This window comes from Ammodytes marinus (genome assembly GCF_949987685.1).
Source record: "Ammodytes marinus genome assembly, chromosome: 7".
Lineage (NCBI taxonomy): Eukaryota > Metazoa > Chordata > Actinopteri > Uranoscopiformes > Ammodytidae > Ammodytes > Ammodytes marinus.
In genome coordinates, this window is record NC_137211.1 from 12,100,528 (window position 1) to 12,115,446 (window position 14,919).

The window sequence follows — 14,919 nt, forward strand, 5'->3', positions numbered from 1 at the left end:
TCTCTTTGGTCTTGTGTCTCTTCTGTTTGTAGTCTTCTTTGACTTTCTCTAAGGATCTCAGCAAATGTTTGGGTGCTGGGCTATTGCCAAGCCCCTTGGCTGTTGCCGCGGCAATGGCCGCCGCAGCATCCTCGAACCAGATGGCTCTCCGCGCAGCAAATTCCGCACACCACCATCACCATCACCTATTGCAAGGTCCGCCTCTCAGCCACGCCATTCTGAGACCGGCCCCGGGGCCCATGCGCACCACCCATGGGCCAATCCTCTTCTCCCCATACTGACACATCACCCCCTGACTTCGGCCAGTCAGGAACAGCCACTCCAAAAGCACACTGTGAAGATAAAAAACACGATCAACAAACAGCAATTGATAGGGGGGAGGGGAAATCCAACCATTTTAAATGTTAAAACTGAGAGATAAAGCAAGGGAATTGAGTAGCGGAAAGTTGTGGAATTATGCGTCTCTCTTATTTCCCTTTACCTGAAACTCTCCTTCCATTTCAAAGACTTCTGGGTGATCCGTGGATGGACTGAGCAGAGGAGAGGCTTTATTATGCATCAAACTACCTTGTACATCTCTCACTACCCCTGGTCACCGACCCCAACCCCTTGCACGGTGGCCCTGTCACAGCCGCCTCAATAACAGCAGAAGAAACACACAGTCCTTTATAGAAAAATCAAACCACACGTAGTGTTACATAATTATCCCGGGCCAGGGGTGGGTTCTTTTCTCCTGTTGTCACAGCTCAACGTGTTCTTCTCATCCTATGCACCTCAGAAAACCAAGACAATAATGTTATGTCAGTAGGGTAGCTGCTTCCATCAGTATTTGCTGTATGCGCCTCATGTAGCTGTGGTGGTCTCCATGGTACTGTCCTCTTCTGCACAGGAGGCCCAGCGACTCTTTAGCTTGTGACAGTAGGTCCTCGCTACACACACAATGACTTCGGCTGACAGGCAGGTGGTAGCCGCATCCCAAAATGTCTGATGGTCAGAGGGTTTAGGAGAGGAGAAAAGTGACTGTGGGAGATTGCGCTCTTGTCATTTTCCGAGAGGGTGAGGTGAGAGGAGGGCTGGCATTGGTCATTGGAGGGATTGACCCCAGGCGGCATGCAGAAACGCACAGGCCCAAGGAAATCTGTGTTTTTAAATAGGCTGTATACCAACAGAAAGGACTACAGGGCACATCTGCCAACCTTCATAACAGTCTGAAAAGAGCTTCACTAAAGGGGAGAGGGGATGTGAGAAACAGCAGCAGCCACAAATTGTTACATACTATACTCCTGTTTTTCATCCATGATCACTATCTTTCGCTTCGATGTCTAGAGTCTGTTCTATTGGTTGGTTCTACTGGAGAGGGCAGAGTCCATATGTATTTCTGTTCATATTAAGGTCATTAAAGGAAGGTTATTGACAACCTCACATTCAACTTTTCACAGGTTTGTCAATAGTGCGACACCTGAGCAATGACGTTTTCGTGATGTTTCTGCATGCAGCCTGTCAACATGATCCTGCAGGGTCAGGCTTCTGCATCATTGGGTGAAACTCTTTCCATTCCTGCCCTGCCCTCCTCCTCCTCACCACCTCGACCCATCCTGAAAAGGTTCATATCTAGTCTATAGTAGAGGGCACATATACACTGGCAACCGTAACACTCAAAGGGAACAAATTATTGAGAGGAAGATGAAAGCCAAACACAATCTAGGAGAAATGATCTCGCGCCGAAGTGACAACTGAGCCAGAAGCCCAGCGAGGCCGCCTGGAATGGGAGCCTGGATGTCCCGCTCAAGGCGCTTATCGATATTTCCTGTCTTACAACTGAAAGCCATGAAACGCACCGTGATTTGTTTGCTTTTACAAAGACCGGTGAGCACTTTGTTTTGTTTTATTGGTTTGGACTGTTTGGTTTGCATTTATATCACACATAAAAGATGGAGGACAAAATGGAAAATACAATAAAAAATATTTTTGTAGGTAGGAAATGTTGGAATTACTTGGAATTATTGGATGGTGTTGACTCGTGCTGACAGGCAGACCAACTGTCTCAGCAGAGAGCCACAAAAGCTAGCAATGCAGCAGCAGACCTATCTTGCTCGAGGTGTACACTGTGCCCTTTCATTGAGAAGCAATGAGCTCTAATGTCTTACCTTTGTCTGAATATTGCAATGCAATGAGCAATTCTTATCAGAGTGACTTGTTATCATTGTGACATGTTGTGACATGTTGTCTGGAGTCATGTGTGAACTGGGCGCAACCCAGCTGACACTTTTCTGTTCTTCCATGTGGAGTTGAAGAGAGCCTCGAAGGAATTTAGAGAGAAACAGGTGTAGCTGGGCTTAGGGACCGACCCTTCATATTAAAGGGCCTTTTTACTACGGTAATCTCTGCTTGTGGCACAGGGTACAACGCCACGTATCAATGGATTAAGACAGATATGTTCAACAGGCTTATTTTGTAGTTGGATTTACTGAGTTGCGTTTTATAATTTTTTCTTCTGTGTGTGTGAGAAATGTGTTTAAATCCTGAGGAACATTATCAATGCCATTACTTAAAGAAGAAGCTGACTTGGTGTCAGCTTCCACCGTTGTGCTCTTTTAGTTGCTGAACGAAACCTTATTTGCATACTTCATTTTGTGAGTGAGATACTATTCCAGGAACAATGCTCTCCTTCCTGTTGGTGTGTGTACCATATGTATTCTAGTGTGTGTTGGGACTTTTTCTCTCCCCACTTTCCACCAATCAGAGAACAGAGGCAACCTGGAGCTATTAAGTGGCCTAACACAATAATGGAGACAGAAACCTGCACATGTCTTGTTTGGGAAGATTGATCAATCTTACTGGATTATATCAGAGACCTGATCGATGAACCAACCTAATCAAAGTACTGCAATATTCTCCCTGGTACGTAGGTCAGCCAAGTAGCAGCACCACAGATATGTTCATATTGTCTTAGATATGTTCATACCATCCTCATTATTCACATGGGAAATAAATGTTAGATTCCTATTTTCTGGGCAAGTGTTTCATGTTAGCTGTGTTTAGGCCACTAGCCTTAGCCTTATTCTGCCCTCTCCCTCTCCCAGAGTCGAGACAGACATGGAGAGGCTTTGGTGTAATTTTGTCTTGCCAATAAAGTTATTTTTTAATTTCATTGTCAGAGGGGGCAACACGTTTGTATGGCGAATTGTAGCAATACCTGACTCATTCTGGCTACTCTTGTTTATTGCAATAAGAAAATTAAACAATAAATGTGTATGTGAGTAAAACATTATAAATGTAATTTAAATGAAAAAGAAACTTTATGGTAAATACTATTGGTATGGAGAGAAACGATGGTGGGGAAAAAGTCAATGTCAATAAATCATTAAATGAAACAAATGTCTTCAGAGTTTTTATGAATCAATTATTGTGTTGCACAAAAACTTCTATCAAATGTCAAAACTTATTAAGAAAAATATATTTCATACGGTGTCCCTGAAGATATGGTTCTCAGTGCATCACATGTCCTAGTACATGTATATTCCATCCATCTCTTATGTTTCCAGAGAAATGCCTTAAACAGATTTCCCTGAGTTGAAATGCAATATAGTGCCTATTAGAAAGTATTTTAGCAGTGTTACCATTGACTTTCATCCATTTACAGGTACTTTGTGAAAGAAAAGTAGATATTGTCTTTTAGTATTACCCCAATAAGGGGTTCAAATCCTGTAAATAACCTGTAAGTATACTCCCAGTAAAATGATAATAAAGTCAAAGTCAAACTTATTTCTATAGCACATTTAATAACAACATCAGTTGACCAAAGTGCTGTACAAAATTCAATACAAAACAACATATAAGATACATGAGAAAAAAAGGGAGGAGTGTCAAAGTCTCAACTTTTGTTAAAGGCCAATGCAAAAGAAGTGTTACTTTACAGGAATCCAGGTTCCATTCATTCCGGTGGTGGTAAATTACAGTACTAGCCACAGCTGCCCTTGGGGCAGACTGATTGAATCGTGGCTGCCATTCAGCGCCTATGGCCCCTCTGACCACCACCTCAAACATACAGCAGTCATACACATTCACACGAGGCAAGGAGGGTCTAGCCCAAGGACACAAAAACCATGACACAGGAGGCCCGGGATCTAACCGCCAACCCTTCAATAATTGGCCGACCCACTCTACCACCTGAGCCACGGTCTCCACAAGGTAGATACACCTAGGTCAAAAAATGGATACCTTAGCATGGAATTATAAAGTCTAAAACAAAGTGTAACAGTAATGTTAGTTATATGTTAAGGTCCGCCTATTGTGCACTGCCAGCATACTGCTTTTCTGTCAGGGTTTGCTCCCTTAGCATTTACGAATAATTACTAAATTGGGAGTGGCTGTATTTTTGTATGTATATTACATGGAAAAACTCCTTAAATTACATCATCACTACAAACCTCTCTGTGAATGTATCAAGAAATATTCTTGATGTATTTTGCATGTTTTTTTCACACTTTTCCCAACTATTTAGCCTAATATGCAATTAGAGACACTTTATTAGGCATAAGTGTACAACCTAATCCAATTAATAGTTCTGTCATTACTTGTATTAATGAATTTCTGTGACATTGATGAATATATGTTAATTCAATTATATGTTTAGAACAGAGTTCATAGTTCTTTTTTATAGTTAGATGTTTCTCTCCTCACTATTTAGATACAGCATTTGAAAAACCTCTCAATATACTGCACTCTAGTAAAACAATATATTTTAATATACAAGTATCTATGTGAAACCCAGTGATCTTTTTTAAGAATTAAAGCATGTTTTATTAGTTTCTACATTTGAGCATTTGTGCAGTTTGAATATTTGACCATGCAACATGTATTTCTAAATCCAGCAGAAAAATTTGTTCAAACACTGTTAACTTCTTGAAGGAGCCATTCTCCTCTCATCTTCTTTGTGAGCAGCAGATGCAGCTGACATGAGTCAAATTGGACTGGTGCTGCATTGTAATGCCTGATGAAGAGGAGCATTGTTCTCACTGGTGAGCATTGCATATTTTCCTGTGATAGATAGCCCCCATTGTGCCCTGGCACATTTTTCAAGACAGCTTGCCAGAAAGTTCAATACGCAACTCAGCCACTAGATGGTTCTACTGTCATGGTTAGGAAGAGCGTCAAGAGCAGTAAAGAGCCCACAGCATAATCAGTCAAAATGATTCACACTTCAAGTTTGTGTGTGTGTGTGTGTGTGTGTGTGTGTGTGTGTGTGTGTGTGTGTGTGTGTGTGTGTGTGTGTGTGTGTGTGTGTGTGTGTGTGTGTGTGTGTGTGTGTGTGTGTGTGTGTGTGTGTGTGTGTAAAACTGCAGTGCGTTGAATGCAGCAATACAGTTTGCAGAACATAAACAATAGAACATGATAAACTATGCATAGCCATATGGCCGAGAAAAGACCATGAGCAGTTTGGACAGATGGTTGCCATGCTGTACTTTCTTTATTGCAACGTTTGTCAAATACATTGTAAAACTATATCACCCACGGAATTCCGCTGAACCTTGAAGAAATAAAAATGAAATGACACGATTCAGAGATGGATCCTTATAATTTGCTGTTTTCTTAAATTCTTCGGTCTCTGGTATTTAGGAAGTTTAACTCTACTGAGATCTGTTTTCAGGCAAGTCTCTCATATTTGCAGACTTAATACAGGGTATCTGCAGGTTTCAGCATGTCAAATTTAAGACTTTTTAAGACCTTTTTAATACCACCTTGAATGAAATTTAAGACCTAAGACACAATACATATAGGCGATATTTGGGGGGTCCAGCTGTATTATAACCCAAGCATAGCTTGTGTGTCACTCAATGAGACTCATTCAAGTTTACTTTTTGTCTGTTTATTGAACATAAAGTGATACTCTTTATATCAGAAGCTAGGAAGAAAGTAGCCTCTCTCAGGGTATCTGCACATTTGAAGACCTCTAATGAACACCAATACCTTGGCAACATAAATCTACAAACTACACTACAGTAGCCTACATGCTCTGTAGAGTTTTATTAAGTTTGAATATCAAATATTCAATGCACTTTAGCTAACAACTGCTGTCTAATTACAGAAAATAAAAAATGTTCAGCAGTCTGAATGAAGACAATGTCCCCCCGCATTTACCATCAAATAAATATAAGATCACTGTAAAGGCAACGTGAAAACCCGTCATTACCACCTTTTCAACCTATTATAGAGCTGTATCAATTGATTTACATTTTCTGATTAATCGAGTCACAAGAACAGTTTAATCAATAAAGAAAATGTGTTAGCTGCAGCATGCAGTATTAGAATGAAATACAAAAATTTGGTAATTTATGGGGAACAATGTCCTTCAAATTTTAATTAGCCTACTTATTCAATAAACAACAAACTTAGTCCATTAACTGTATTTTTCAGAACTTATGGCAGAAACTATTTAAAAATTGGTTCCACAGGTGAATGTTTTTGCACTTTCAAAATCGGGAAATAGGCTACTGTAAAGTAGGCATAGCATAGGCTAGGCCTACTGTATACAGGTTTGCATAACTGGGGGATGCCCACGGGACCTGCGGTAATTTGCGAAATGTTTTATTTTCTTCATATTGTTACAGGCAGCCAGGTTAATAAACTGCGGGTATTAGGGTTGTACCGAATGGTGATGGAAATGTAGGCTACTGTCTGCGATTGACGGGACGATCGGCAATAGTTCTTAACTAGCCGTCAGAGAGCGAGGGCAGAGTGGAGAGAAAGAAAGCGACAGACAGAGAGAGAAGCAGAGACTCGCGTCTCACTCTGTGAGCTCACGGCAACGCGACCCGAATGACCGTCTAATGAGCAGCTATTAATTAATAAATATAGATACATAAAAATGTTTACTAAACACAATAACTCTGTTTGTTTCTGTGTGAGTTGCGTTTGGGTCAGTAGCCTACCTACATCGCCAGCGGGCGGGTGGTTGCACACCTACGGAGCATAGACGGATTATGAGACAATGGGCCCCTGGGCACAAACTCTTAAAGGGCCCACTCCTCCCTATCCAGTCCGGTACACTGACTTTTTCGCACAGATACATACAATTAATGGCAAAACATATTAAGGAAGTCAGTGTTTCCCACAGGTTTTTGGGATACTGTTGGAGGGACCCTGTACCATGTTGGGGGGTCCCCCACGGATTTATTTTTTTACCTTTTTAAAGTAAAATGCATCAATCTGGTGCACTTTGAGAGGAGATTTTAGAGGCTATATCAAATCCTGAGATGCAGAAGGAACATTATTCATATTTTTCTTAAACAGATTGGTCAGACCCATGTTCCATGATAGAGGGGCCCATTTCAACAGATAAAGGGTGGATAGCTATTTTTATGAACAATTTAGAATTCACACATAGAAAGCTTATTTCTGTATGTGTGAGGGGGCCTTAAAGGCCCCTCATGGAGCCCCTTAGACAGAGCTACTAATGCTGTTGTTTTTAACTTGCTTTTGTATTTCTCCCCTACTAGTTGAGGGGCCCATGATGATTTATATCTTGTTAAATTGTGATGAGTATACTTATATTTAGGCTAATACTTTCTGGACCCTGTTATTGACATGAGTGACTTGACTTTGACTATGCAACATGAAAAGTTACTATCAGTATCTCTGGCTTAGGGCCCCCCTGAGCCCTTGGGCCCCTGGGCCTGTGCCCGGTGTGCCCGTGCAGTAATCCACCCCTGCTACGGAGTAGCGGCAGTGTGTGGTCACGGGGTGAATAAAGCCAGCCATGATATTTGTCGTTCAACCTCCACCTCTCACTGAATTTATAATAGCAGGGCATGCATTTCGCTGGGTCGTTCTCATGGTCGTTCTCCCCTTTCTTGCTTTCACCATGGACATATAAAGAAATGGACACCGTATTGAAAAATGGCGCCCATTCATTCCTATGAAAGCTGCTCAGGCGCAGAGAAGCAACAAGGAAGCTGCCATATTGCTTTCATGTAAGCCCTGGCACGCCCAAGTGTATGACGTGCCGCTCCCTCCTCCTCCCTCGAAAACAAACTGAAAGCCGTTAATAGCCGTTGGGCTAATAAAACGCTTTATGTGGCGTTTTGAAATGAAAAAACTTCAGTTTTAATAGTATATGGTCTCAAGATAAGTTTGAGCCTATGATTGATATCCAGAAAAATTTTGCGGCGACACAATCTTGTTCGCCGCTTGTATTGGTGTGGACGGGGAAATCTGCCTTAGGGCTACCATGAAAATAAGCTCCCATTCACAGCATGCAGTACCAATGGGTTGGCCACTAGTCCATGCTGGCTGCTCGGAGAAGGCAGCATCCTGGGGGCCTGGCTTTCACGCGACCGACTTCAAATTCGGAGGCAGGGGACACACATTCTTCTTCTATGCTACGTTTATATGCAGATCACAGCCACACACGGCCGTACTGCCTCTAGCGTAGTGTCTGACTTTTATATGAGCAGTTAGTTAAAAGTAGCCTCTCTACATCTCCTTCTCGGAAAGTCGCGGAAGAAAAAATATATATAACATTGAATAGTCCTGCCCCGACAAATTTAAGACCTTTGAGTAATGGATTTAAGACCAGCATATCACATTTTTAATGAATTTAAGACTTTTTAAGGCCTTAATTTTAGATAGGCCTACATGAATTTAAGACTTTTTAAGACTTTTAAGACTTCCGCGGACACCCTGTAATAAAGTAAATTTTGGAACATGACCATGTTCAAAAATAATTGCATTATGTGCAGAATATTGTTTATACATGAACACTTAAATTAGATCATTACCAGTTATATTGTATGAATATATATAATATGTAACGAAACCATTGATATTTATATGCCATTAATACTTTTACTTTTCAAAGCATAAGATGGAAAGAGGAGAGGAAGAGACCTCACATATATTCCTCTTCTTAACAAGTCTATTTTCTTTCTTTGCTGATCATGATCGCTAAAAGCAAAAGCATAATGGCATGGACCTATTCTAGCACTAGACAGCTATGAGAGGCAGGCCCGGCGCCTCTTTTCTTGAGAGCTCCATGCATTGAGATGTGGTAATAATGCAGTGAGATGGCCAGACAGAGACCTTCAAATGGAATTTGAAGAGATGCACTTTCCTCTAAATGGAAGTCTGTACCTGAGAGGAGAGGGCATGTTCACCCTTTCTTTCTTTTCCACTGGCTCCTTCTCTCTTTATGGAGGTTTGCATCACACAGAGCCGGCCCAAGCCTTCAGGGGGCCCTAAGCGAAATATGATTAGGGGGCCCCTCTCCAATGTTAGCGCTGCTAAAACTATAGATCTGTGTTAAATATCATTCACACACCCAGTGTTTTCCGCTAGTGCCTCCACTGTGCGGCTGTGCAAAAATATTAGACAGCCGAGATTCAGACCCTCCTAGGGGGGTCCGGGGGTATGCCCCCCCGGGAGATTTTTTTAACCTTTTTAAAGTGAAATGCATGGATCTGGTGCACTTTGAGAGGAAAATTAAGAGGCTAAATCTGAGAAATTTTGTGTGAACAAATAATTTGGAGACACAGGGTCAGATGAATTAGAAGCTATTGAAGAAGGACACATGGATTTTCCATAAAAATATTAATATAAAATAAAATATTATGGAGGGTCCTCTGGGTTGGGCTTGGAGCTCTTTTTCTTTTACGGGACATATTTCTCTGTAATATAATGAATGCATTTAAATGCAGTGTGAGGAACGAAGCAGAAGAACTCTGTTGTCCAGCTACTGTATCTTTTTTTCCACAGACAAGGCTGAAATAGGCTATAGACTATACACAGTGCATGGGCAACTGAGGGCAGCCCCATTTCCAATTGTTTTTAAATAAACTCAATACACACTGTGCATGGATGTGAACGTGACATAATCACATAATTTCGGATTTCCTCCCAGATGAACTGATTACATTTTTAGGCTATTAATTATCTAGACCAAAACATTTTATTCCTTTTTTTGTATGATAACTCACATTTGCATAATATGATGTTAATATCAAACACACAAACTAAAAAAAAAAAAAAAAAAAAAATTTTTTTTTTTTTTTAGGGGGCCCCCCAGGCAGTCGGGGGCCCTAAGCGGCCGCTTAGTTCGCTTATGCCTCGGGCCGGCTCTGGCATCACATATGCTGTATTCAAAGTGAGGATGTGAGACTAATGTTTGGTGTTGTTGTGAGGCAATAATGTATTTTTAAATATTAAATATTCAGTATGATTTCTTCAGTTTTTTTCTTGCTGGATCCCAACAAACTATATAAGGAAATGTTGAAGCAACAGTGGGAAAAAGATTAAATGATGTCATGACTCACGGCACGGCAGTCTCTCCTTCTCCTCTGTATGTGTTGTATGTTTTCCCTTGTCTGTCTGTCCTTCTTGTTCTCCCATTTGTCTGTCTCCCTGTTGGCATGTGGGCGTGGCGGCACTCCTGGGCAGACTGCTCCAGGTGAGGATCGTTGGCTAATCAGACCCCTCTACTTAAGCCTGTGGACACCAGTCATTCGGCGCCAGAGTAGACTACGTACCAGAGCGGTAAATTACCCGAGATCAGGATTTTCTATGTTTGTTGTTTTCTTTCAAGTCTCAGTTGGAGTTAGTTGTAACTCTGCTCCTCTTTTCTTCCGTGCCAGTTGCATCCGCTGTTCACCTTTCCTACTCGCCTGCCTGCGGGTTTCCGGATGTCCACCTGCCTATGCTCGCTACGCCAGTCAGCCGTCCAATGTCATGCCAGCCTGTTGCGGATCCCTGCGTGAAATAAACATTGTTCTAAACTGACTACCTGGGTTTCTGTTTTGCTTGTGGGTCTAATCCCGAGCTATCACAACAAATAATGCGCATCAATTTTGTGTATGACAAATCTTTGTAATTGCATTCTGTGCACACAGTACTTTCAGGATGGAAGGGGCTCAGGGAAACAAGAGATTTCTGAGACATGTTTGCATTAGAATCATAAGAAAGCAGCAGAAATTAAAAACATGAGATAACAATCTCTTCATGTTTGCCACACGTTTTCACATGACTCACTGAATATCAAATATAAGATATTGGAAACAAGCCTCTATCTGAGGCCTCACATGGAATAATATCCTGTAGGTTTGTATTAATTGAAAGAGATTGACACTGACAATATACATATATATATATATATACAATTATCTACAGGATTTTAGTGTATGCAGAAAAAGACATAATGGTCACTGTTTAAAAGGAGGAGGCGAGTTATTTAAGCAAAAAGAAAAAAGTTTGAAAAGCTTTTATTAGTATGAAAAAAAAACAATCAGAGCCATTCATTTGAATGAAATGTGTTTTTTGAGCAAATAGATGTCCCTGAGAGGAAGTGTGTTGGCATTTCAGACTTGACTTGACTGCGACTGAATCACGTCCATTGAATCTACCCCAGATAAATACAGGTTCTTTGTCCGTCAATATTCTATTATATCGGCTGAAGCATCTCTGCAGAATCATTAAGACGTAGCACATGCCCATCAGAGGGAGGGAAGACATAGAGGGATCAGTCCTCCGACTAATATCTTGTCCTCTTCAGGGAAATTAAGTCAATTCTCAAACATCCACACAATAACACAAACTCCCACTCAGGGTCACACAAAGAACTGTAGTCGCATTGCCTCAAGTAATCTCTATACAAGGGGGTCATGTCATAAAACCAGGGCCGCCGCTCCCTATACGCAGGGTACACAGAGCGCGTAGGGCACCAAGTACCTTTTTTATATTACAATGGGAAAAAAAGATGATCCGGGGGCCCCCCAAAATTGAGGTTTCTTAAAAAATGTCATGATAATCATTACATTACAAAAAATATATACATTAGTTATGGGGCCTATCATGTGGCAGTACATTTTAGTTATTTTTTAAATAACATTGTTTGGGGCCACGAAGATCAGGGGCCTATATTGAGTCATTAAAAAAAATAAACGAAGACTTCAAAGAGAGAAGGAGCTTCAGGATAAGGGATTATTTAAAAAGATAAAATAAAAATTAAACCTGTACTTTCTGCTTTTTAGTAATTCTGTGCTTACAAAAATATTCAAGAAAAAAGTACTAAATAGCTCACATGGACACAGTTGATTTAGCGCTAGTTTTATTCTCAAAGTGCACCAGATTGATGAATTTTACATTAAAAGTTTCACATTTTTCTTCCGGGGGAGCTCCCCCGGACCCCCCTAGAAGGTCCAGGGTCCCCACCACAGTCTCCCAAATTCAAACTCAAAAGGCACTTTCAGACAACACACAAAGGGCGTGTCTGTAAACCAAGATCTTCTTACAAAAATAAATTTGCCAAGCTGAATAAGCAGCAAAGTGTACTTCAAAAAGGCTGTGAATGGTAGTGAATAGGCCCTGAAAGTTTCTTTGGAGGTGAGCTATCTCATTGCTAGGGCTGTGAAGCTGCATAGTATAGACATTAATATTGCCAGCTGCTATCGAAATGGTAAAAACTATGTGCGGGATGTCAATTTGTGCACTAATTCTGGCTACTCTGCATTTCTCTGCAGAGAAAAAATTCTCTGGGGTTGCCAGAAATGTTTTATGTCAAAATGGGGTCACAGCCCAAAAAAGGTTGTGAACCACTGCGTTAACCTGTTCTTTCTGTTAGTGAATGCTGTTCGCAAAAACTCATCACTGCAGAAAATGTGCCAAAAAGCAGTCGCAGAGATCTTGCAAGGTCAAAAAATGTGCGCCCTGCGCGCGCAAGCATCTTGGTGTTTTTTTTTTCTTTTTGGGGGGCGGGCCCTCACTGACAATTTAAGCTTAGGGCACCCAAACGCTTAGCAGCGGCCCTGCATAACACATTCATTTAGGTGCAGGGAATAAAGCCTTGAGCCTACCATGCTCATCGTTAAGGGCTCTACAATGACAGTTGCCCAAGATGTTGCTCTCACAAGGCATCTTGGTCATGTCTCGGCAGTTTGAGGACTGAGCAGCCAGCAGCCGGGTGGTTTCAGGTTTGTTGGCATGGCAGCAGCTCGAGACAAGAGCCACAATTGTGAGAGATTGGTCTGCGGTCCTTCATGGCTGAGTATGGGGTCAAGGCGAATTGCCCATCTGCACTGACGCAGCATGGGTGATGGTAGGAGTGAGTCAAATGAACTGTTAACAAGCGCTGAATGAGGACCTTCCATATAATGACTTTAGAAAAGGAGATGTACTGTTAATTAGTAGATTTATTAAGTTAAACCAGCTGAAAAGGATTCACTTCAGTGTCACTTTGTAATTTGATTTTCAATTACTTTTTTCCATGACATGGATGGGATAAAGGTGACTTAATAAAACAATAACTGTGAAGTAATCTTAATTGAATAAATTGGAAGTTAAAAATAAAAAAAAAGTGAAATCTCACCTTGGTTTTACTCAATAAAAAAAATTACATGGAGTTTTTTTTCAAACAGTCATGTATACCAAATGTCCTTGAATGTTCCACCTGCAATATAAGCGTGGATGATATGGCCTGTTTGTAGCCTTATTTATTATTAAGTTGTTTTGAATACTTACACAATGATTGCCAGTTCCTGATGTTTTACACCTTTGTAACAGTCATCAAAAGTGAATGTGCTTTTAAAATGTTTACTATCAATTGAATTTAATCATTTTGGTTACATTTTAAATATACTTACGTTCCCACAGTGCTTTAAAAAAGTTCAGTTCAGTTAACTTGTATCTTTTTCACATACGTCATATTTTATTTTTAGGATTTTCTTTAAACTAGGGGGAAATTTCAACTCTTATCCAAAGATAAACTGAATAGATTTCGGAGGTTATCGCAACTTTACATATTGTCACATGGCAGTGACCTTGTAACATATTGTAGCTTCTCAGGAACTTAACCTTCTTTACCATCACTCTACTTTCACTGTTTGGCATCGCAATGCCTTGCAGAGGCAAATAACTGCCAGGCAGTATTTCTAGTTCTTTATTTCTATCAGAGAGAAAAATACATTAATTTCAAGAAAAATAAGAACTAATGCCTGGTCATTTCTGTCAGCTGTCCCTGGGCAGGTAAATAGAAACAATGAAATACAGAGTAAACATTACCAATGGGCCAAACAGGCCATTGATGTCCATGAACGCATATACATACTGTATACAGACACTGACACGCGCACAATCCAAATGAATAAAAAGTATACTAAGTGAACTGTAAATATCGGAAAATAAGATACATCCAGAATATAGGTCATCAAAATGTCAAATGTAGCCTGAAATGGCTGGTTACTTAAAATCGGAATATGGAAATATGTGCATGTTTTCAGATTGACAGGGATCTTGCTGCATGAAATTGTAAGGCTTTAGAAGAGAATGCAGATTGTGCAAACGAGGGGCATCTACATTTTCCACTTCAAGCAGACATCAAGGCTGTGCTCATTTGCTACAGCAGAGCTGTTCAAAGCTGTTCAACAGTGGAGGAGCAGCATTATGGATTATTTTACGCACTAAACATACATCTAAATAATCCTGGCTTTGTTATATTTCAATACATGGCACATCTTTTTTATACGTAGCGGCTGAACATAGTGTTTTACGGTGTAGGGATAACACTGTGTTTTGTGCTGCTGACCAACATAGCTATTACACATTTCAAAGTGAGACTGGGAAGGACAGATCAGGTAATAGGTAGGTGTGAAATCAGGGGGGCCATCTTCAAACTAGATGATCCAGAAGGGAAAGTTTGAAACAAGTGCAAGGCAAACAGAACTGAGAAAACTCGACAGAGGATCATTTGGAACAGCCTATTCTAGTTTGAAATGTATTTTAAAGTGTAATTAATTTTTATTTAAAAAATAAATGAATACAATAAAAACTAGTAGAACGTATAACTTATACACACTCCCCCTTTGGCATTCAAGCCTCTGCCCAGCTGATCTAATGTTCTGTCCATACTGTACAGCTCATGGCGGATGTGGTTAC

The 14,919-nt window shown here is 40.7% G+C and overlaps 1 protein-coding gene across 3 annotated transcripts in view; it reads left to right on the plus strand.

Annotated features, from left to right (window-relative positions):
• znf385a (zinc finger protein 385A) overlaps positions 1-3,351 on the plus strand; it is a 55,464-nt gene extending 52,113 nt beyond the window's left edge. For all 3 annotated transcript variants that reach the window (XM_080030976.1, XM_080030978.1, XM_080030977.1), the window contains one exon: positions 33-3,351. In XM_080030976.1, the coding sequence (XP_079887102.1) occupies positions 33-281 (249 nt within the window). In that variant the 3' untranslated portion in view covers positions 282-3,351. The remainder of the gene's footprint in view (positions 1-32) is intronic.
• The last annotated feature ends 11,568 nt before the right edge of the window (positions 3,352-14,919 follow it).